At 50.4% G+C, this 24,799-nt stretch overlaps 1 protein-coding gene across 6 annotated transcripts in view; it reads left to right on the forward strand.

Moving 5' to 3' along the window:
• Positions 1-24,799, forward strand: part of FoxP (forkhead box P) — a 501,832-nt gene that overhangs the window by 464,477 nt on the left and 12,556 nt on the right. For 4 of the 6 annotated variants that reach the window (XM_065439573.1, XM_065439569.1, XM_065439572.1 and 1 more), the window contains 8 exons: positions 7,198-7,530; positions 13,511-13,678; positions 14,301-14,478; positions 19,693-20,248; positions 20,833-21,016; positions 22,456-22,702; positions 23,944-24,021; positions 24,569-24,645. In XM_065439573.1, the coding sequence (XP_065295645.1) occupies positions 7,198-7,530; positions 13,511-13,678; positions 14,301-14,478; positions 19,693-20,248; positions 20,833-21,016; positions 22,456-22,702; positions 23,944-24,021; positions 24,569-24,645 (1,821 nt within the window). The remainder of the gene's footprint in view (positions 1-7,197; positions 7,531-13,510; positions 13,679-14,300; positions 14,479-19,692; positions 20,249-20,832; positions 21,017-22,455; positions 22,703-23,943; positions 24,022-24,568; positions 24,646-24,799) is intronic. The other 2 variants (XM_065439571.1, XM_065439570.1) reach the window with 2 other exon arrangements.

Consider the following 24,799-nt stretch of genomic DNA (forward strand, 5'->3'; position numbering starts at 1 on the left):
CGCACATAATTCGCGTTGCTGGTGTATTTGTTTTGTTAATTTCTTTATTTTTTGTCTATTCTCTTACTTGAAAACGCGCCTCGCGCTCTAGTCTGGATCACTCTACGAATGTAGTGTGTCATTTCTTCACCAAGAATCGGGCTCGAACACCCAAATCTCAGCTTAAGAAGGAGGGAGGCGTCAACTTGTAGAAGTTCGCGACATTGTGCAAGTGCGCTTTCCCGCACAATTGAAGCGTTATGCGACGAAGCACAGCTAAAGCGGTTGAAGTGGGCCGAGTTTTCCCACGACATCTGTACAGCTATCGCTTTTCGGGTGGCTTTCCTCTGCGTCTCTCTACGATATACTTCATTTCGATTTCTTCGGGCCCGGACAAGTCTACCAGCACTAATTCTCGCGTAACGCACAATGTGGTCCAATGTTACAGGGGACGTGTTTTTTTTTCCCCCCCCCACTCTGGCATGTGAACACACCAACCGCCTTGCGGGTGGCAGCGCTGGCACCTTTCTGCAACACCTGGCGTGGTATTCTGTAAGAGTCCGCCCAGTGGACTGTGCATTTCGGCCGCTGCTGATTGGATGCGGCTGTACGGGCGAGGAGCGGACGAGCGGCCCCGGCCAATCAGGAACGGCCGAAATGGACAGTCCACTAGGTGGACTCTTACAGAATACCTCGCTAGTACAGTATAGCCTCAGCTGGCACTTGCAGATACAACACTAGCAAAGCGACAGCCGTACGTTAGAGTGTACCTGTTAAACGGGGACCGCACTGTAGCTGCAAACACGGTATTTTCCTATCTGCTGTGGCTGGTGGCCACGGGCAGTTGCGGCTGCGTGGATCACCGATGCGACCTGCGCCCGGGAACGCGTCGACGCGCGTTGACGCTCCGAAACGCCGATAGTACGCGGCGCGCCGGACGCACTAGCGGACGGACGTGCATTCATTGCTCATAGCACTCCTCCTCCTCCTCCTCCTCCTCCATCGAATTTCCTGTTTTTGTTTGCGCCCCGTCGCCGTCGGACGTCCGCCACGTACGCGGCTTTGTTTGCTGCGGGGAGGCGGGGAGGCGTCGGCTGGGCAGCAAACAAAAGGCGCTGCTGCGTTGTTGTTGCTGCACGCATGTGGCCGTGAGCGATTCGCCCGAGTCTCGGAGCACGTTGCGATGAGCAATGCGCTGCGTGGACACTTTCTTCTTTTCTTTCTTTTTTTTTTTAGCCGTCGAGTCGCGGGCGTCCGCTTTCGACGTACGTGATGCGCTTGGGTTGCATCCCGAAAATGCTGGTTGCGTCAGCGACTCTTGCGCATTTCCTGTGCGTTCCTCGCTGGTTTTGTATCGTTTTGTTTCTCGGCCTGCTTTAAGCGAACGTTCATTTCTGTGCACCTATGGTACATTGTTGTATACACATTGTCTATCTCTCTTCTCTCTTTCTACCGGGCTTCTCTTATGTAGGCAGCGTTCAGAAGTTGTGAGGTGCGAGTAGTGATTCGTGGTGTTTAACGTCAGAAAACAACACTAGGATTATCAGAGACAGCGTAGTGGAGGACCTGCAGGAGTTGAACCCAATACATGGTGCTCAGCAGCAGAGAGCTCCATGCCATTGAGCCAGTGCGGCGGATCTAGTCGTGAACTGTGAGACAGCTTCTGAAATCGTCTTCATTTTTCTCGATTTTCGAACGCAGCTTCTATCCTAACATCTCTAGTATAGATCTCGATAAAATTTTGTTTGTGCGTATTCCCTCTTTGGTCGAACCTCGTAACACTTCCGCGTGAGTATATAACCTATAGTGCGACAAGTGAACTGTTTCTTGCGTCTGCTTTCTAGGCACTCTGTAGCTCTTTTCCAGAGCTGCGGGACCACTGCTTCGTGTCGCATCGAGCTGTCAGTGAAGCTTGCCAAACCGGGCGTGAAGGAATCGAGTTGGGCTCGACGATCATCCTTGGTGACGTACGGTTCGGCTGCTTCAACGCGATACGACGCGACCTCGTGGAAGACATCGCGTGTTCTGCGACGTGTAACATGAGCTTTACTTTTCCGTTCGAGGCGACAGTGGAGGCTAGAGTCGAGCGAATCGTCCGATTCCGATTGGACGACGCGCATCCTCCGATTCTCTCTCCGGGAGAAGCTGATTGGCTGGGAATAGCTGCAGGGTCGGGGAAAATCTTCTTTTTCCTGTGCTTCAGGATGTAAGGGTTTAGGAGGAACAGGTCGAATGAAGGATAGAGGTGGAGGCGGAAGAAGTGGGGGTGGGCAGCGGAGTGTAGTTCGAAAGAGTAGGCGTGGCCTCTTCTACGGTGGGCTCAGTGCAAGGAACGCGTAGCGCCGAGCCATCCACGCGAACGCGTCGCGGAAATTAAACGGATTGCGCGGACGGCAGCCCCGTGATTAATCGAGCCACCGCGATAGTGATCCCAACTCCTTGCGCACCCACCCCCACCCCCTTTACCGCCCAGTCTCCGTATATACCGTTTGCTGCCCTTGTGAGCTTCCCGGCGAGTTTGATTCCTGTCGCACAAGACCCCCCCCTCCCCCCTTTCTTTTTATCCGTTTCCCGTTCTCGTGTTCAGTTTTCATTCTGCTGTATTCGTTTCGCTCTACCTCGACGTCGATGGCCGAGCGTCCTCACCCGCCAACTCGGCTCTAATGTTTTTCGAGGACGACGATACGAAGCGAAACTAAAAGAGACAATTAACGGCGAGCTTGCTACGAGAAAAAGTGCAAGAACAGAACAAAGAAATCGGGAGGGGGGTAGCCGTATAGGTACCGGCCGTACGTTTCGAGAACGAATGGTTTCAGCTGTCGCGAGCCTACCTTCTTGTCCGTCGCAAAGGCAGAATAGCATGGGCGTGCTTCTTGAAGATAAGCGACGGCGAAACGGACCTTCGGAGTGTCGCCCTGAATGCCCGGGTCACTTCACACCTCCCCCCCCCCCCCCCCACCTCCACACGCTGAAGGATAATTAAACTTCACCGTGAGGCGGCGAGAAGTCACGGGTCTTAAAGAACTCGCGCATTCATTCTCGAATCTAGTGCGTCACAGATAGGCGCCAAACGGTACGTCTTTGGCGTCCGCTCGCCAGTAGTATCTCGGTTTTGGTAACTTTGGTGACTTGTGCCTTTCTCTTTTGTTATGAGCTAAGTGAAATGGGACATTCGGTAAACGTTTCACTGCTTAGCCGTGAGCGCCTTATAGACCCGCTCGTTCCCAGGAGTCTATCGATGCCTCCTCGTCGAATCGTCATTATGGTATCTGGAAGGCTTGCCGGCTGTTCTCGGGGGACAACTTGAATGGAAAGCGATAGGAAAACTCGTTATCATTTTTTTCCCCTCGTTCCGGGACTGGACTCCTTGTTTTCTTTGACTCCAGTAAGACAATTAAAGCGGGAGGCATCAGAAACCTCGAAGGAATCGGTAAACTGAAAGCCCCTCCCGTGCGGGTGCTCTAAAACTTCTGTAATAGCTGCGGTAATTGCGCCTAATTCGAGAATCCTATGTCATCCCTTTCCTTTTACGAGTCTGCCTCGTTTTTTTCTTTCTTTCTTTCTTTCTTTCTTTCTTTCTTTCTTTCTTTCTTTCTTTCTTTCTTTCTTTCTTTCTTTCTTTATACAAACGAAAACGACCTGGTGATTGTGTCGCGCACGAAGTCAGACCATGTCTAGCGAGTCCTTACTTCGGCTGCCAATGTCACGTGAAGCCGTTTCCTAGTTTTATTCGTTGTGTGCAGTTTCCGTGAATGGTGTTTCCGTCGTCTCGCGCGCAAGTTATCTCTAGTTTGGCGGAGCCGAGCGAGAGCTGCAAGATCTTCACAAAAAAAAAAAATCATCATCGGTCTACCTGTCATGATCTGGCCTCTTAATGACCCTAGGGACGTTGACTGATGGCTACAGTCGGTAGAGAGCCCGCTGTAGACCGAACCGTCTCCGCCTCCAGATTTCGTTCCCTGCATTGTTCTTTCTTTTTTTTTAGGGGGCAAAGGCTTGGTGTGCTGCGATAACTACTAGAAATACGTGCTCAGCTGCAGTGAAAGGGCACGCATGTCATTGTGAAGTTCTGTGTGCGTTTCCTGTCTCGTTTTTTTTTTCTTCCCCTAGGCTTCTCGAAGCGGCGTTTCTTGAAGCGCGTCTTCTTCCTTGTCGTGCTATAGCACCACGTCGAGCATTATGCTAATTACGTATATACGCCGACTGCTCCAGGAAGCGGGCCCGTCTACTTCCAGTTCATTCGAGATGTACGCTTCTCCGTTTCGAGTTCGTGCATTGTTTCCGTGTGCGTACTTTGAGAACGTCGTAAAATGTACCGTTCGCTCTGGTTGGTTATGAGAGTATGAAGGTATTCCAAGTGAAACTCATGTAGTCCACGTTCTACTCTCTTCCTTTCTTGAGGCTATTCAAGTATTGGATTGTTTCGGCGCCCCCCAAAAGTAAACCTATTTGAGAAGTGCCAAGTTGGCATTTCCACAATACGCACTTGCCAGAGATATGGCAATCAGCGCATCGTTTAAGTGATTACTGTGGCAGCCGGTGCATTGCTCCAACCGTTGTGCAGCCTGTACCACCTAATTTAATGCACGAAAATATTAACCTACGAAGTGCACAGCTACTTACATTCTATCACCATACTGGTCGTGATATATTCAGTACCGCCCACGTATTAGCGGCCAGATGCACGTTAAAAGGCGTCCATTGCAGCTTAGAAAGAATTCATCTATTCTCACTAGGGCACGTGGTACGCCTCCTTATAGCCTTGTGGATAATACGTTGGCTTCTTTGCAACATGAGTTTGATTGTAGTGAAGACAGCTTGCAGTGACCGCTCCATGATTACGCGCGCAGAACCGGATAACCGTAGTCTGCAGCCGCGCCAGCATATGCTCGAGGCTCGCTGATATTCGCGGATCGCACTACCGTGGACACAAGAGTAAAGCAAGTGAAATAAATAAAGAGAGAGATTCTGTTTGTATCCTTACGGTGGCCCCAACTGCAACACTGGCATTCGCGAGTCATGTCAAGCAAGAAGAAGGGAACAGGTTGAGGAACGGGTGATTGCGCGAATAATTCGGGGGTAGCGTGATGAATCGGGAGGAGGGAGAACAGCCCTTCAACTACGGGGTTGTCGCGTCGGACACCGACGCGTGTATCGTTTTCGCGGCCGCCAATAAGAAGGGCGTGGAACCGCTCCTCATCTGTCTCAATCGAGACGCGAAAGGAACTCGCAAGGAGTCAGGCGCCGTTTTCCCTGTCACCTCATTTCTCCATCTTAACTTTTCGTGCCTCCATCTTTCCACGTTTCCCATTTGCGTTCTGTGCCTTTTCCTCGCTCCGTCGTTTGTTTGCGCCTCGTTCGGGGTGACAGACTGCTTGCAGCTCTCGCTGTTAGCGTGATAGAGGTCTCTTGCCGGTAATGTCACGTGTTGGCCCTTCCCGAACCCGATGGTTTGTGAGCATCGTACGATAACCGGTGGGATACCGCGAGCACGCATTGGTCGCTGAGTTTATCCTCGAGGCTTTCGTCGCTTCTGTCGTTCGGAGTTGTGGCCATGCATTTAGAGGGCCTGACGGCGTCGGTAAAACGCTCCATTTCGTGATGATACGCTTGGGAAATGATTTTGGTTTTGCGGACGCCCTCTCGACGTACTTACTCGCGTCGTTATCCTGTTTCGCGATCGCGGTGCCGTACCGTAGCCACTGCAACGGTGTTCGACGGGCGCATATCTCAAAAGGTCACAGCGCATATGTTGCTGGACAACTTTGCTCTTCTAATGCGAACGTGTGGAGGATGAACGTAAGGTATCCAACAGACCGGCACGACACGAAATCTACTGCCACTAGCTCGCAAATTTCGCAAATCATTGCGGTCAATGCTCTTTTATGTAATTGAGGAGACAGTGACTTTGGCGATGGATGTGTCTTAAGCGCAAGCTGGTAAACTGTTGCCTCCCCCGCCTTTATTTCTTTTTTTTAAAATTATATCAGCAAATAAAAGCATGCAGTGTGCTACACCATATTTGTATTACTTCTTCACATATTGCGCTAGGCACGGTCATGAACCTGAGCCACATTACAAACTATATTGTAAAGCCATCACCATGATAGGTACTCCTTTACATTAGTTTAAGACTCTCCGATCCTCAATGAACTCCTTAGTTGGTTCCAAAGGACAGACTGTTGGGCTAGTTGGCATGGCATTTTGTAAACTTCAGCGCGAAGCATAAATGGACGTAGAACGAAGGGATGGGACAAAGCGCTGTGCCCCGCCCGTTATGTCTATATACGCAAGTGTGTGGTTTGCGCTGAAGTGTGCACTATTTATAGTTAGATCCAACGCTGAATAAGTTACTTGTTATCTTTTGTTGCAGCCGACCTCCTAATCTCGACGTTTCATACATTACATAGGAGTACGCCAACATTTGCCGTAGTACGGCTCTACAGGACTACCGCGTTAGATCTAGGTTGACATTAAGCATATTCTCTTTCGTCTTATCTCCATTGCAGGTGGGACGTCCACCGAATGAAGTTTAATGTTTCTTCCCGCATTTTGTATTTTTCAAGACTGCGACTTGGTTCGACCTGCAGCCTAACGTGCTACCTTCCCGTTCTGGGTCTTTGTGCTCGCAGACACTGCTGACTTTAGCCCATCAGTAAACCTAACATGCCTGACTTTTGTTCTAGTTCTCTTCCATTCAGCTACCGAAGGTATTCTGTAAGAGTCCTCCTAGTGGGCATGTCCATTACGTCTGCTGTTGAAGTTCTCATTGGCTGGGCTGCGCTGCGTGTCCGCAGCAAAAACCGCGGCGCCACAGCGACCTAGCACTTCAGTAGCAGACGAAATGGACATGTCCGCTAGGCGGTCTCTTACAGAATACCTCCCTAGGGCTTGGTTTCTACGTTAGGCCTAACCGGTTTTCGACATTCCGTCTGCGTATACCCAACTGTGCTTAGCCCGTCGCTAAGCCTAACGAGCCTGCCTTCTGTCTTCATTCAATAGTACTGGAATACCAGAATTACCTCCCTGGGGCCTGTTTCATAGGTTAGGCCTAACCGGTTTTCCACACTCCGTCTGCGTAACCCAACTGTGCTTAGCCCGTCGCTAAGCCTAACGTGTCTACCTTCTTTCTTCATGCGATAGTACTCGGCTATAAGGCTTGGCTCATACATTATATGCCTAACCAGTCTGCCTTTTCTTTGTTTCTAACCTGCGCAGACCCCGCTGGGCACGTCCAAGACGCAGCAGCTGCACCTGCAGCTGCAACAGCGTGCCGCGGCGGCCGTGGCGGCTGCCTCCTCGGCGGCCGGCTGGCCGGGCGGAGGGGACTCCAAGGGCGCCCTGCCGCAGGGCGCCGGCGGCACCGGGAACTCCGGCACCGGCGCACCAATGGGAGGAGGAGGCACCAGCCCGGACCTGTCTCCGCTTCTGGTGATGAATAGCCTGGCCCAGCAGCAGGTGCAGCAGCTGCTGCAACAGCAGCTGCTCTCGCCCGCCCAGCTGCAGCAGATTCTGGCCACACAGCAGCAGACCTTCCTCTTCCAGCAACAGGCAAGCACGCTGTGAAACGGCGCATATATACCTACCGCACATCACCGTGCGCGACTATCTCAGTCAATGCTTCCCTTCCCTTCCCTACTCCCTTCCATTCCCTTCCCTACCCCTTCCCTTTCCTTCCCTTCCCGACCCGCGGATCGCGGCCTTGTCGTGCTAGGTACGCCGGCTCTCTTCAGGTTCTGAAAGCTATCAAAAAGGTCCACCAATAGAGAATGGAAAGGAGTCGTTTTGCAGTCATTATTTTTTCCCCAAGTGCAAGCTTTATCTCTCTCTCCCTCTTTCTCTCGGCGGTATTGAGCACGTGATCTGCCACTGCAAACCGCTCTATACCATCGCACGTTTAGCGGCAAGGACTACACCTGCTGTACGAGGACAAAAGCGGGCTAGTGATTTCTTATAGGGCCCTAGGACATAACTGGGGACGCAATCCGAGCCACGAAGGCCCTACTATTGCACTTGCGCCATTCCGGTCTTATAAACATTCCTTAACCTTGTTTTTAGTTATCTGGGCTTGTATGTTCATTTATGATTTCTTGTTCTTCCTTTTCCCTTCTCTATTATTCTCCTCTTCATGCCACCTCAAATACGGCGGTGAGCCGTACATTAGTAGGTCTGACTACTTCAGCTTCCATTAAACTCTTTCTCTCTTCTGTCTGGACCTAGCTGCCTTAACTCGTCACTAAGCCCGATACGACTATACCTTCGGTTCTAGCTCACTCCCGCTCAACTTGGACTTGGTTCCCATGTTAGCTGTGCCCGAACTGGCAGCGTTAGCCAGCTGAAGTTGGCACTACAGCGGGCGGTGTCTAATTGAGGTTAAGCCTCATGAGGCACCGCTCTTGTAGCACCCTCCTTCCGAACTTCGCGCGGAAGAAAAGACACTTCTGCATTTTGGACGCCAAATTCGTGGCACCTGTCACGTACTTAGAACTGTTCGCAGGGGACGTTGCCTGTCACGAACTTCATTCCTTGTTGAAGACGAAGTAGAAAGAAACGCGAGAGGATAACCTTGTGGAGAGGTAGAAGGAGGAGGGGGGGGGGGGAGACGCAAAACTTCACACGTTGTCTTCATTACACGTCATAAGGCTCTTCCGCTCGCGCTCTCTTTCTTTTTTTTTTCTTCTCTTTTCTTAAGATGTATCGTTTCCGCCGAGTACGAGTACCTACAACTCTGGAAGTAACAATGGCGTATCATAGAGATGACTGAATGGGATACCAATTACCGAGTTAGCAGCCGAACTTCAAAGAAAATAAGGAAAATCCGCGAGTAGGCACTCACTAGAGCCGGATATCGCTTCCGGTTCCTGCAGCGTGCGTCCTCATTAATGATGGAAGGAGCGCTGTGCTGGACCTCTTTTGAACTTCTCTCTCTCCTAAGGGCAACGCCAACGTGGCTTCGGCTTCATCGCTCATTTTGTTCGCTACAGACCGGGCCCGGAGAGGCTCGACAGAGAGAAAAAGAGCACGAGACAGCAGAGGCCTGCTGAAAAAAAAAAACGAAAGAAATTGCTCATGATTTAATCTGGTCTCGAAAATGCTAAGGCCAGCGAGCCACCTAATTTGCCTTTGGCATGAGCGCTAGTTCTTTGCTTCGAATTAAAAACGCCCAGTGAAATGCTTTCGTTCATTTTTTTCCCCTTTGTGAAAACAGATGCTGACTATGCCAAGTGATTGTTCTCGAAGTTGGCAGCTATGCGCTTCTAGTACAGCGGTCTTGACGAACTTTTTTTTCTTCATAGCCTCAGTGCTGTTGCTTGCACTTGTGCTGAGAACGATGTGTGTAGTATCCTCCTATCAAGGGTACTCGGCGTTCCTGTAAACGTCAGTTGTGCCTTACTTTATCGCGTTTCTCATTCTCCACGAGCACCGTTCCTTGTAGTTCGCATAGCTGTCAGAATAGATAGCACTCGTAATTTCTTCGATAGTTCAACACGGAGAAGAAGAAGAAGAAGAAGAAGAAGAAGAAGAAGAAGAAGAAGAAGAAGAAGAAGAAGAAGAAGAAGAGGGAGAAGAAAGAAAGGGGCATTACTCACCTTACTCTGGAAGCAGCCACTACCGGAACTGACGATTGACGTCAGAGCTTCCAGCGCCACGGTGCGGCGGTTATGTGAAGCTGCGTGGGCTATGGCCCCCCTGCTCGTTCCTTCGTACCGGCGAAAAAAAGCAATTAAAAGTGGGGCCGAATTTCAGTCGCCCAAAGTGGATTTCGCCGTCGTCATCGCGACGCGCGCCGGCATATGCGACGCGCAGCTTGCGGACAGGAAATGAGAATCTCCCAGTCAATATCCGTCCAGATCTCGACGTTAGAAAAAATTAATTCTTGATCTCCTTCTTTGTCTCTCTCTCTCTCTCTTTTAAAGAGGATCTTGTAATTTCTTGCTGTCTTTTCTTGCTAAGCCTCCTGGTTTATCCTTTTCGCCGTTACTATGTTGTTTTTCGACCACGCGATTATCGATTATTGCTAATAATTTTCTGTTTCCCGCTGCTCACTCGCCACCGTCTATACTCGATAAAGGAATACGGCTTCGCTTCTTATACCCCCCCTCCCTACCTCCCGCCTCAGCGCCCCCTCCTCCCCCAAATGTCCTCGTTTCAAAATCGTCTGCTCCGCGTTTTTTTTTTTCCCCCGCTGCTGCTTCCAAACTTTAATGGCTCCGCATGCATTGGGCGATCCCGCAATTACAGATAATCATGTCTGCTAGGTTGAGTACCTCTCTTCCCTTTGCATAATGTCCGCGCGACGATTAGTGACGCGCTAATTGCGAGCTTCGTTTGCGTGCCTTTCTTTTTTGTCTTGTATTTTCTTTTTGTTCGTGTCGTACAGCCTAGTGGCAGGGGCGCGGCAACTTCATCATCCGCCCAATCGATCAGTACTGGGGCGTTGCATATACTTCTGTTAAAAAAAAAAAACATAGTCTCTATATTTGCGTAGTTTGTTTTATATAATTTCTCGTGCTTCGTATTACTTCTTTTTTCTCTCTTTCAATTATTGCTCAGATTGAGTCCACTGATTTTGTTTTCGCTCGCCTCTCTGTCGCCATTGGTGAGGCGGCTGTCGGAAGTGAAATCGGCATGAGGTTAGCGACAGCGCAACAGACACAGCCGACGAACTCGCCGCTGCAGTGCTGCCTCCTGTCGGAAGCCCGAGGAACACTTCACGCGTGTTTACGTGCCTGCGCCAACGTTGCGTCCACTAAAGCCGCACCGTATTCGCGATATACTTCCTGCGGGTAACATTGGAGAGTGTTAGGTTAGGGGACGCAAGGGGTTTGCGTACGCAAGCACTAGGGGCGACGGTACTGCACATGCGCAGACACCTACGTCAGCGTCTGCGCATGCGCAGTATCGTCGCCCCTAGTTCTTGCGTACGCAAGCCGCTTGCGTCCCCTAATCTAAATCTCTCTATTGTCTCGCCTAAGCATAGCGCTCTATTTGCGCAGCTTTACGTTTTAAAATAGCATCGATGCTATCTCGTCGCGAGGACAAATTCGCACTCGAGCCCGCACGGCGCCCTTTGGACACATCTGCCCTTCCCGCAACTAAAACACTGAGTCGTCGTCAACTCGCAACGTCAGATAACGGTACAGGCGTCTCAAAATGATGCTTGCTTGCAAGTTTCAAGATCAAACGATCGCTTCCTATGAGTATTTTGCGTCTTCCGTATACAGCTGACCTCTGCCGCGTTGTTCGCAAGGTGGCGGACAAGGTTGTTGTTTTCTTCTTTTTTTTTTCTTTCTTTCTGCCCGGCGTCGCATACTGAGCACAATATCAGCTCAATCAAAGGGCTTGCAAGTGTATTTTCAAGACGCACGTGAACTTAACTTAGGGAGACGAGGTGTTTCGGTTGACGAGAAGTTGCCTTACTGACGTACTTTGGTGCGACTCTGTTGCCTTTAGAATTGTTCGATTCAGCACATTCGACCTATCTGAAGTCGTGTATTTAACGCATTGCGCAATGCTCTCAACTGTTTTTTTTTCTCTAATGGCGTCTCTCACAGTGCACCGCTGTCACCGTGCAAGGACATGAGAAAGTTCTTGAATTAAGTTAGAGTAGGTAAAAAGTGCAGTGAAAAATGTTTTTAAAAATATGAAGTTTTTTTTATGGGGTTTTACGTGCCAAAACCCCTTTCTGATTATGAGGCACGCCGTAGCGGAGGACTCCGGAAATATCGACCACCTGGGGTTCTTTAACGTGCACCTAAATCTAAGTACACGGGTGTTTTCGCATTTCGCCCCCATCGAAATGCGGCCGCCGTGGCCGGGATTCGATCCCGCGACCTCGTGCTCAGCAGCCTAACACCATAGCCACTGAGCAACCACGGCGGGTGAAAAATATAAAGCTAACGCACTGTACAGTCAGCAGTTCGTGGCGGCATTAGGGTACAGGCGCACCATACGGAGGACTGCCCGCTTCTCGCGTGCTAGCGTAATATTCGCGTGTGTCGAAAGACGACAGCTCGTCTTTTATCGTCGTGGCTGTTTTCTCTCTCTCTCTCTCTTGCTCTCTCTCTCTCTCTCTCTCTCTCTCTCTCTCTCTCTCTTCATTTCGAAGCTCGCTCACTTTGTTTTTAATGTCTTAAAAAAGAACGGCGGTTGCAAAAAACTGCGAGGCGTAGGCAGTCTCTTTACAGTACGCCACTCTTAGCCGTGAATTTAGCGCACCCTACTTGGACTCGTCGTCATCCTCCGCATACATTCATCTTGCGTGTACGAGCGACGCTCTTTCAAAAAGAAAGGCAAACTTGAGAGTGATGTTAAAGAAACGAGGAATAAACGGCAGAGAGACGAGAAGAAAGTGGCCAGAATACTAACGACGTTGCCTTGGGTTTCTATATTTCTTTTCGTTTCGTCAGTTTGTTTTTATGTTTTGTTTTTCTCACCGCGAAGCTTGAACAAACGCGCGCTTGGTGTGGTGAGCGACGTTGTCGTATTCAAGCGAGAGAGAGAGAGAGAGAGAGAGAGAGAGAGAGAGAGAGAGAGAGGCTGCAGCACGAAAACGCTGGGCGTGGTTGCTTCGACTCTGTAATGAGAAAAAAGAAATCCTGTGCTAAAAAAAGCTGCCTGCTCACCCACGCCCTGCTGTGCTACACTTAAAAAAAAACGCTTTTCCTCCTCAATTTTTTATGTCTAGCGGGTAAAGAGGATGGGGTGTTTTTGTTTTCACGTGGTCCACGCCTTTGTTGGCCAATGGCGTGCAAAATATACCCTTCGACGACGCTGCGGTGGCGACGGGATGAAAAAAAAAAATTTAAAACACCGGGTACGAGGGGATCTCGCAGAGCTGGTTGCTAGTTCTCCGGGTGGAGAAGGAAAAAACAAAGAAATGTATTTTTTTTTCTTGTATCCCTCGAACAGCGTTGTCGCATCATGACCAACTGTTCGTCTGAAGCGAGCATGCAAGCGCTGTCACTTGCCAAAGTCGGAAAGCAATTGCCATGCTCCGGCGATGTTGGAACAATCGCTTGCGTAAGTCTTCATGATGGTCACGAGGGAAATTCAACACTGCGGTCTTTCTCTACTTGGTTCTTACACCATAAAGAAATTGTGCTCGGAGCTCGGTTTCGGGGGAAAACAACAAAATCTGCACAATCTTTGTGCGCTTGTGCACATGTATGTATCGTTCTTTTCTTCCTTTTTTCATCTTCCTCTTCCTTTCTTTATTGCTGCTTGAATAACGCATTGGGAACTTTGGGATAACCGGCTCTGACGGGGCCTACGTTCCCGCGTTTCTTCATCTGAATAAAGAAATGTATACATGTGACAACGACCACCACCACCAGCAGCAACAAGTGTGGCGTCTAAAGCTCCCTTGTTTTTGCTGCGACGAGCTCTTCTGTGGCTCATTGTCTCTCTCGCCGTCCTTGCGATAGAGAGATGGAGAGAGAGAGAGTTTCTCGATGCCCGCTGACGCCGGTCTCGATGGGCATCGAGTTCTCGCCCTGGGCTCACCTTCTCGCTTCCGCGTTCTTTGCAGCAGCACCAACAGCAGCAGCAGCAACAGAAGCAGCTGGAGACGGTGATCCCGCACCTGCAGGAACAGCTACAGTTCATCATGGTCCAGCAAAGCCAGGTCCTGCAGCAGCTCAACGGACTTAACAGCGGCTCTTCCTCGTCCCACGGAGGAGCTGCTATCGCCTCTCAGGTGAAGAATCCTCCTCCTCCTCCTCCTCTTACACGACGTATTCAGGCCCACAGTTTTCCTATGCAAAAATTGCTGTAGCGAACTCTTGCGCTCCGATAGATCGTTCAGCTTTCCAACGGTAACAGAGAGTTTATGCTTGCCCGTGAACTATTCACCCTTCTCTCTCTCTCTCTCTCTCTTGTTATTACCGTACTACCGGAGTGCTACCGGCATTGTTGCTGCCGTGCTACGGCAGCAACAATGCCGATACTACGCGGTAATACGCTGGTAACATCTTCGCTAATCTTCGTGCTTCTGGCTGCAGACGTCCTACATAGGGGAGAAATTTGCTACGGCTCATCTTTGCAAGTTTTCGTGAAATCATAGCATTTTCGAACGCAAGAAAGCAGTAAAGTCTCCTCGAAACGCATAATCATTGCGAATGATATGTTTATGAGATGCATATTGTCAATTTGCAATGTCGCAAAGCCGTTCGAAGCCACAAGGACAGAAAGGTACTGTAGCGCCAGAGTTTGCTCTAACAATCTTTGTATAGAAAATCTCTTTAAGATTCGGGCCCCGAGTCGTCAAGCGCGCCGAATGCCTGCATTGTGCTCAGCGATGTGCCTCCCCTCCGTTGCAGGACGCATCCCCCGGCGGCGGCGGCGGCGGCAAGGGGTCGGCGAGCGGCAAACCGGGGCGACAGCAGCTCCAGCTGCAGCTCCAGCAGCTGGCGCTCCAGCAGCACCAGATCATGCAGCAGCTGCAGATATCGCACCGGCAGTACCTGCTCGGGTTGCCGCCGTTCCTCCTGCCGCAGGGTAAGACGGGGAGAACCAACGGCGGGCCTTTCTTAGTGGCGCAAATAATGCAGCGTTAAAGCACCGAAAGTGCCTGGTTCAGCCGAAAGAGACACGAGCATACGCCCCGACTACTCGCTAAATTTTGTCGGCGTGTTTTTTTTTTTTAACTCTTTCCCCTCTGTCCTCTTTCTGACCACCATCTCACACCCCCAGTGTAGGGTAGCAAAACGGAGGCTGATATCTGGTTAACCTCCCTGCCTTTTCTCTTCATCTCTGTCTCTCTTGTCGGTCGAACAACGCACATCAGTAGAGGTGTTTGAAGGTGAGAGGGCTATTGAACACGGTATCGCAGACGTGGGCCAATGTCGGCAGGTCCGAGAACGCATTGCAAATGCCAACGTATTGAAACACGTGTCGACACAAATTAAGAGGCAGAAAGATGGCAAATTAAGTGGCGCGCTGGTTCAAAAAGAGCAAATTATTTGTTGTATATGACCACGTAGGGTTGCCTTGCGCAACTTTCCCAAGATTTCTTTTATATGGAAGGCCTCGGAGATTTCACGCGGACCCCACCATCATCGTTCCGGCGCCTTGGAGCTTCGCGGAGCATTCGCACCATTAACTTAGAGTAACCTATCAATAGCTCTCCGAATTGCCTTTCGTGTGTACTATTCGAACTATTCAAACGCGAATAACTCCGAAACTACTCCCAACGCGTCATTACACTTCCAGGTGCACCTGGTTTTCTGTCGGTGACCTCATTATTTTTTTTTTTTAGGGGTTTTACGTGCCAAACATCGGTGACCTAATACGGACTCCTGTACGCGTACACTTTCGTCTACTCCACGCTTGTAAACAGGCCATAGGGCCATTGCACGTCTAACTTTCATGTAGTCACGTGTAACAAGCGTTATGATCTGTTTTCGTTCGCGTTACGGTTTATGCCAGTAATGTACATGCGACAGCTGCTACAGGTACTTCTGGCCGTAATGATGATTACGGTTGCTTCGGAGACGATAAATTAAATGATAAATAAAATAATTATACAGAATAATGAAGGCACTTCAACCGGTTCTGAACCCGGCACATACCGATTGCCTAGGTTTAGGGCAAGTGTTACTTTAGTTAAAGTCCCGCTAAACAGTAATATTAAATCAGCTGGAATAAAAAGTTGGACATATCTGTGATAGCGAATTTTTCATTCTTAACGACAACAGAGGTCTTGCAAGGGATAAAAAGGACGAAAAGGGAAATGTTAAGTGGCTCCACCTGTTTTAGACTGCGGTACCTCTCAAATGACGTCAGCACTAGCCGATTCACATAGAGCGGTGGAGAGACCCGTCACGCGGGGATGACCTCATGTAGGTCCGCTTTGGCGCTGCTTATTCAAATTGAGGCGCAACCGCGCGGGACGGGACCTTCGGTGGCAATATTGCACGCAACAAAGTCATACCTTGGCACACAGAAAACGATAATTGACATCTGTACGAATAATCTCGGTTTAATAATTTCCTTCATAGCGTCCCTTTGATTCGAGCTTTCGTGTGACTGCTGGCACTGCCGTACGTTGGAAAGAAGCGCGGTAGTCGCTTTCAACCACGAAGAGATTTCGAATGCTCGGAGTTGCGTTGTAAGCCTCGCCGATGGGCTTGCCTAGCCCTGGTCACGTGTCGCAACGACTCCGCACCAAAGTTGTGCATCGTTAATTATTCGTCATTTTATATAACTAATTACGCAGAAAGAGACTGCAATACTCTACGCGTGCCCGTGAATGGACTCCGTGGCCGTCTGCGTGCGGCACGCGAATGTAGTGCGTCCCTCCCCATATGTCGCGTGTGTACAAATGAGCCGGGCTCGGCCACACCGCTACCTGGTCGCTTGCTTTTCTTTTAAAACTCTTTCATCCGGTCTGACGTTGCATACGTTTTTTATACTTGCTCGTTAGAAGAGAAGAAGAAAAAAAACTCGTTTTCTGTCCTTACGATCATTGCAACATTTGACGATTGCTCGCAGCGTCATCTATCTTCGCCCAATTTGTCCTCGATGAAGGTCCGCGCGGGTCGCCCATTTTTCCGAACTCGCACGCGCGCGCTCTCCAAGTTCTCTTAAAATTTTGATTCCACTCGTAACGGTTTTCCTTTCCCGCTGTCGTACCCGTACGTGCTATCGGGGCCGTGGTGTAGGCACGGCTTGCGTCGACGCCGTTCGATGGAACTATCGGGACGCGCCGGGTGTATCGAGGCCTCCTCCTCTTCCTCCTCGTCGCGTGCTTTCAACGTGGCCACAAAAAATGAAAAAGAAACAAAGGAAAGAGGTCGCGCCCGTAGCAAGGGGATCCAAATTATTTCCCCTTTCTCCTTCCTTCCATGCTTTATACATATAGCATTCACGTACGGCACAGACATGCGCACCGAGCAAAATCATAAATCAAAGACAAAAACTCTATCTCGCTGTCAGTGTAGCCGAGAAAGAACGTAAAAAAAGAAAGAAAGGGAAGAAAATGGCTCGTGGGGACAGACTATAAAAGGTGGCGGTAAACGGATCGGCATCGGCGTCCTGGGCTAGAACCACACCCCGTTGGATGGACAGACGGATGGGCGAAGAGGTGGGTCGCCCTGGGTGGAGTTTAGTTTCTCGTCTATGAATGATAGAAGAAACGAAAAAAGAAAGAACGAACCCCCGCCGGCGTCTATAGCCGCCCACACGCACGGGCACGCCGGGGAGGGAGAGCCACCTCCGTGACTGTTGTGCAAGCCGGCGTTTCCCTTTTCGTCCCCACGGCCAGAGAGGGAAATGGAGAGAGCGGCACTCGGCCGAAGGGAAAGACACGGACGATCACGTAGTTCGTTCCGTAGGTGCGCCGCTTCTCTCTCTTTCTTGTCTGACGCGCGGGCACGCCGCAATCGCCGCCAATCACGTACAACACAATACGAAAGCTTTCCCGTATATACCGTCGCAGGTATACGTATTGCCGAGCGCCCTTTTTCGCTTCGCTGTTGGCGTGGCCTACCTGGCCCCGCCTGGCTTAGCGGGAGCAGGAAATGGGGAAAGCAAGCGGCGTCAGGTGTACGGACACGGGAACAAAAGAAAAAAAGAAAGTAAGAAAAGGTTGCCGCTGATGCGGTGGCGTGGGGAACCGCTGTTAACAAAAAGAAAGAGTGCCCAACGTATCGTCGACGGCGGGAAAGGGAAAAAAGAAAAAGAAACGTAGCGTTGCGTGTCTGTCTGGCGCCTTCCCTACTACGATACCAGGTGGGGAATGTGGGATGTGGGGAAAAGGCGGAAAGTGTTGCAGTAAACGGCTCCGGAGAAACTAAGCGGAACTACGAAGTAAAAAGCGAGAGCTACCAAGGAAGCAGAAAGAACCAAACTAAGCGGGACGTTGGGCAGAAAGAGGCGCGAAGCACGGGATAAACGGTCGGAACTGGGGAAAGCGCGTTCCTGCGTGAGCGGGCAGTGCACGAAAGATGAAACAATGTACAAATGGTAGGAAAGTAACGTAAAGGAAATATGTAGGCGTTCGGTATTAGGGACTCGCTTCGTCTGTCGCGATCGGGAAGACTGACTGTCGCGTTTGTGTGCGAGCGACACAAAAATAAAAACAATGCCTATACTGAGACGCCGCGTGGTCACACACGCACACGCATGCGCGCACACTCACGACATCCGTGGGTGCGGCGCAGACGTTGTTCAACCTAGCGGCCGCGACAAACAAGTGGCGCAAACCGCGCCACACGGACGAGATTCGGCCGTCAGATAAGGGAACCTCTGGATGGTAGCGGGACAGACGTGCTGAGCGCTTGGAGCGGCGACCAGCTTGGCGCCTGCGTCACCACTGATTGTGGTCGGCGACGTAGCGCGGTCGATGCGCCGATGCAAACAATGGCGGCGTTTCCGTTTCGTTTGCGCGTCGTGTCCGTCACGCCGCTTGTCGCGCCGGCGTCCCAATCACGGTGTTGACACGCGTCGACAGCAACATCCCCGAAGATCATGATCGCGGTGTCTCCCGAGCCGACGTGCCCCTGGCCGACGGTTTTTCGCTAGTTCGTTTCTGATACTTTGCGTGTCGTTTTTGACGGCGTAATCAAAGCGGCTGGCTCATCGCGCGTTGCCTGCTGACTCCTCTCTGTGTATCATACCGAGGGGAAAAAGTGAAGCAGAATAACTGCCCGAATAACTGAAAGAAACCAAAAATTTTATGGTGTCCTGTACTCCGGCTGGCGTTGAAAGAAAGATATAGGGGCGTAAACGCCGCGATATATTGTGACGTTCATTTGCTTCGTTGTTCCTAAGCTTTCGCGGTAGCTCCAAATGCACAAACCTTATATTTGGCCACCTCAATACGAAAAACTTGAGCACGACACGTTTAGGACTGCATGACACTGTGGTTATTTTCACATTCTTTGTGCCGCCTCGATTGCCTTGTGCTGCCCGCTAGTGATAGGGGAAGCATAACTGGTCGAAATTTGTAGCAAAAAATTGTGCTCCACACAGCGGAAACTCGCTGTCTGCGAAATTATATACGGTTTATTTAAGGCTAATACTAACTGGTAAATCGTTGCCTGGCGTTTTCGAATACTTACGCTCGATTGAAGAAATTGTGGCAAATTAACAATAAACGCCTTGCTCAAAGTGACAGTCATGCTGTAGGTATGAGCTAACCATATGTTTTATTTTCATTCTCTGTCTACAAACATTCTTTCATCAAGGAAATCAACATCTTATTGTCATCAATGGCTCTGCGTTGCATACTTCGTAGGGAAGGACATTCAGCCGAACGTCCCCACATGGAAAACGAGAGCAGAGAGTTCGCGCCAATTTTCCAAGAAATGAGCTGCAGTCGCTTTCACAAATAGAAGCCGGCGGATATAGGCCTCACGCGCAGTTCACAGAGCAAAGCATCTACCAACTTCCCAGCGATAACTCTCTTAAACGTCGATTTCATCTTGATAAAAGGGTCCGAGGAAATCTGTGGCTGACGCACGAGGCATCAGCCACAGATTACACTGTCGTTCGCATCTAGTTCTCAGTAGACAACACCCCAAAGTAAGACGCTTCGGTTGCTTCGGCCTTAAAGAAATGTCGATGGCTAGTCGCGTATCGTTCTTTATCGCCTGTTCCGCGCGCTGCCTTCTGCTTCCGAGCAAGCCGCGTCGCACGCTTCGCCCAAGCCGTGCGCACGGCGTGGCACACCGAGAGCTCCTCGCCATAACTTCGTCCCGCGCTTCGCAGCCCTGAACACGGACCTTCAGGGGCTCTGGAAGGACGGCGTCGCCTCGGGCCTGGACGTCGACGGCGGGCCGCTCAAGGGCCTCAATGGCCTCCTGGGCTCGGCCGCCGCGGCCGCCGTGGCTGCACAGCATCAGCAGCAGCAGCAGCACTCCCAACAGCAGCAGCAACAGCAGCAGCAGCACGCGCCTCCCGGTCCTCCCCCGCCCCTGGGCATGCCCACGGCCCAGCATCCGCCCACGTCGCAGTCCTCGGGCACGCGACTCGTCAACGGCAACAACACGGTGCTGCAGAGCGCCCTCCAGGGACTCCAGTCGTCCCACCACCAGCAGCAGCTCCAGCAGCACCACTCGGCCTCCTCGGCGGGCTCCCTGTGCCACGGGCCCAACGAGGCGGGCTCCGCGTCTTCGTCGCCGTCCACGTTCCAGCAGCAGTTGGGGAAGGAGGAGAGGTCTTCCGGTGCCAGTGGTGCCACCAGCGGGCACGCGCTCTACGGCCACGGCGTCTGCAAGTGGCCCGGGTGCGACGCCGAGTGTGAAGACTACCAGGCCTTTGTAAAGTGAGTGTGTGTCCTCCCACCCCCTCTCCGCGTCGTTCCTTGCTCTGCCCTCGCCTCTCGCCTGGTCTCTTCAGCGACCTTTGGCGTCGGTAAAGTCGCGCAGGGAAATCGCTATCGCCTCTAGATTTTGTCCACTTACGCGCGTTCGTCTCTAGGACGAAGATTTGTGCGCCTTCCGGTCAAGTAACTGGACGTGAGATACTTCAGCTAAAAGGGACCACACAGAGGAGCACGCGAGGAGTCCTCTATGCGGCTTTACGCTGCTTATGTTACGGTCACTCTTACCTGTTTCCTTGCGCCCTCTCTTTGTAGCCACATAAAAGTTCTAGTCCCTTGAATTTAGGTCTATGGGGCTTAAGTAGTAAACCGCGTATTGTCAGGTGTACTGCGGTATTTATGTGCAGCAGACGGCATACAGCGCATCGCGACTATCTGTGTTGTTCATTGTAATGTGCTTGTTCAGCTCGCTGTCTCGTGAGCTCGCCTGAACGAGCGCAGCTTGGCTTCGGAGTTATAGAAAAACTCCGTGTGGGGCCACTGAGACGTGAAGGCGATGCCTAAGGTTGTTCGTTTCTGGCTTGCAGACACTTGAACACCGAACACCAGCTGGATGATCGAAGCACAGCGCAAGCCAGGGTACAGATGCAGGTAGTGTCCCAGCTGGAACTGCAGCTCGACAAGGAGCGAGACCGGCTCCAGTCCATGATGGCGCACCTCCACATGAAGCCGCCCAACGGCAGTCCATCTGGCTCTGGCAACAAGGACTCGGTGAGCAGGCTTGTCAGCACTTCCGTTGCGCGTAATTTGCTGCCGCTTCAAAGTTAAAAGTATTAGCAGCAGGGATTTCCTCACCAAGTGCCAGAATTCGCTCACACTCATTTGCTCAATTTTGACCGAATATCGGGCCCGTTCTTGTAATACAATTTATGACGTCTAGCTCTGATTTGCCTTCTTTGTTATACTGTATGATAATTTTTCTTTATTTTCAACTGCTTTCCTTTATTTTGTTTTATATTGAACTGGTTGCCTGCACCTCTGTGCAATGCTGCAAAGCCCTGAGGGTAAAAATACATGAAATGAACGAATAAAAAGAACCGGGAATGTTTCTTGACATCCCTAGTGCAGTTTAGATCCTAGGACGCAGGACCTTAACTTTTCTGGCAAGGAAATAACCATAACATTGAAGCATTGTAATGGTGCTGCTCTCTCATAAACATGCTGAAATATAGTTCACCTGAGAACGTATACCAATGATCCCTGTCAGCGACCAATAAAATATTGCGCCACTGTAACAACCGGACGTTGTCGCTACGTTTCTCTTTCATGCGAGTGCCGATAGACATTTCCTTTCAATTCGATTACGCCGTATTCAACCATAGCTATTCTTCACCTGCGGGTCGTTTTTTCCTCGGTAACCCGTATACATGCTTCACCAAATGCTATATATTACTGAAACTTAAACAACAATCTTCGGTTGGCTTGACCCAGCTGAAGCTCAATTCCTAATACTATTATGAAACGTTAGAATCTACGACATGTTGACATTTTCGTTGGTTTTTTTTTTCCAAGGAAAAGGCTTTTCGTTTGATCAGGTAACGAAATACATTTCGGTCGTCAACATGCGAATTAGTGTTTTTTTTTTTTTACAGCGAGATTCAGAGATGAAGCTGCAGCGACAGAGATTCACCCGTCCATTTATTTATTTATTTATTTATGCATTCATTCTTTTATATTTTTTGTTTAGAAACGCAGGTAGTATCTGGGGCCCAATGTCAAAGTTCCAATACCTGTTATTCGCTCAACGTAATAGCGACTATGACTTCCTGAAGTCACGTGATGCTGCGAATACGAATTAGGTGCTTCCTTTAATGTCGACAAGCGTTCTTAGTCTTACTTGAGTAAGAATTATGTTCCAGCTTCAGTTGAGGCTAGAGTACGTTGGTGTAAACACCTCAGCAATGCCCGAGACATGAGATTTGATAAAAAAAGTTAGGGTCAGGTATGCTTTGTGTTTTCCTTTTGTTCTTCCTCATTCTGTTGATGTTTATTTTTCTCGTTCTTCTTTTGTTTTTTTATGTGTGTGCGTATGCATCTGGTTGTACGCCTCCTGTAGAGGTGGCCGCGCTGTAGGCGCCACCCTGCTCGGGGGAAGTAGGCCGTCCCGAGTGGGCAGGTCGAACTGACGCGTGCGAGTCTCTTTCCGGCAGCCTTTTGCGAGCTGCTCCCCTCCTCCCTCGTCCTCGTCTGTGTGCCTGCAGCTGTTGTCGTCGACCCCCAAGCCAGCGACGTCCTCACCTCAGGCGCTGTTGCCCATCAGCCCGAGCCCGCCGCCCCTGGCGATGAGCAGCCCGCTCATGACGAGCCGGCTGCTCGGGCTGCCCTCGTCCACCCAGCCACCGGGCTCGGGACCCATTCGGCGCCGGCTGAGCGACAAGGGCGTATCTCCGCTCTCGGGTGAGTCGCCTCTCTTTCTCTCCGCCAAGTTTCGATCCGGCTCGCCTTTTATCGTCATCGTCGTCATCCTGGCTACGCCCCCTGCAGGGCAAAGGCCTATCCCACACTTCGCCGGCTACCCCGGTCATGTGCTGATTGCGGCCATGTTGTCCCTGCAAACTTCTTAATCTCCTCCGCCCACCTAACTTTCTGTCGCCCCCCTGCTACGCTTCGATCCCCTTAGAATCCAGTCCGTAACCCTTAATGACCATCGGTTATCCTCATTACACGCCCATGCCCGTTTCTTTTTCTTGATTTCAGCCTTAAATGCTCGCCTTAAATGACCGTCAAATGTCTGGAGCGACGACAAAAAAAAAAAGAAAAGCCCGAAGCTTGGCTTGGTCGGTGCCCTAGAGCCTGATATCGACGTGGTGGCATTTACCTAGGTATACAGTCTGACTGTCTAAGCTCGTTATAACGAACTGCGGTGTGGCGGCGCCACTGTCGCCTCCGGAGCCGGCGAAGAAGACGGCTCACGTGCAGGTGGCGCGAGATTAGAACACGCTGGTGCGCTCGACCTAAGCGGTCGCGGTATCGGCCGCTCCCGAGATCCCGCGGCACCATGGCTGGTTCGGCCTAAATAAATCGTGGCGACGGCGGTTACCTCTTCGCGCTGCCTCCCACAACGGTATAATTTCATTATGATCGTGTTACAACGTTTACAATAAAATTCGCAAATCTTATATTCACTTGGTTATGTTCTATAATTCGTTGTATCCATGTTCGTTATATCGAGGTTCCAGTACAAGAAAATTAAGCAGTCGGAAAATTTGCTGCAAGTTATGTAGAAGATGCGAAACTAAAGAAAACCAAAGGACAAGGCGGAAGTACAGGTCCGACACGGAATTACCTTCGCTATATCCAAGATTCGTTATAAGCATACCCGCTCATACTGGCGAGTTAAGTTCGCAAATTGTATATTTACTTCTTTAGAAGCTCTATTTCATTATGTCCATATTCTTTGTGTATTAGTTGTTTCAGCTGTTCAGAGCATGCTCAACTAGCCAGCTGAAATTTTCATTCTGTTCAAGGAAGCTTTTGTGTTCCCTAGTTTGTCATTTCGTGTCCATCTGTGGGAGCTCTAGCACTTCAGCTGTGCTAAGACGTCTAGCCCAAGCCTCTTTGTAAAGTTTTTGTTGGTGTGTGTCTTTTCGCTTGGGAACAAGTATAAGCATCAAATGCTCTCCCTCTTTGCCACGCAGGTATGGAAATCGCATCATTACCCGACTCCCCCATACGACGTAGGGTGGCGGAGAGAGCTAACTTGGATATCACCGAAGGTGAGTCACGTGAAAAGTTTCGTCTAATCTCTCGCTCACGTGGAACTTTTATTTTCCTCGTCCCGCTGGCATCTTCTCTCACATGCTACTTATTAGGCCAGTGTGGCAAAAGTTGTACCTCTTACACGGCGTAAATCTCTCTATCTCTCTAAAAAATACAGTTAACAGGAAAATGGGGGGGGGGGTGGGGGGGGGGGGGGGCTTGAAGAGATGAGCAGTGATCGGACAAGGGATGTACGCTGAAGCCAGGACCCCTTGTCGAAGTGTTGGCTCCAGCAACATTCCTTCTTCGACCATATACTTCACTAAGGCCACGTAACAATTGTGGAGCTAGTTATACCCATGCCCTTAATGCCAGTGTAGTTAGGTATTAAATTTCCCCTTGCCCAGTCTACAGTGATAAACTGTTGTAAATGTAACGCGGAATGACCGCCATCACACGCGGCCTCAGTTAAGCGTACGATCAAGATTGGAGGGAAAGCTTGCTCCAGTGGAAGCATTGGTTGACTTGTAGTAATTTGTATATTTTCTCTTTAACGTTCCCCAGAGATCCAGCGAAATCGAGAGTTTTACAAGTCTGCGGACGTTCGGCCTCCCTTCACATATGCCTCTCTCATTCGGCAGGTGAGTCTGGTCGACATAAGCTCCGTTCACCGTAGTAGCTCTCTGACACATAGTGCAGGGTTGTTTGCTGCCTAACTTATAGGTAGATGCAATTGTTTGACCCATCGTATGATGTGCTGAAAGGGGCCGTTAATTCATTTATGTAACAATTCTT

The sequence above is a fragment of the Dermacentor albipictus genome, chromosome 6, assembly GCF_038994185.2.
Source record: "Dermacentor albipictus isolate Rhodes 1998 colony chromosome 6, USDA_Dalb.pri_finalv2, whole genome shotgun sequence".
Classification (NCBI taxonomy): Eukaryota; Metazoa; Arthropoda; class Arachnida; order Ixodida; family Ixodidae; genus Dermacentor; species Dermacentor albipictus.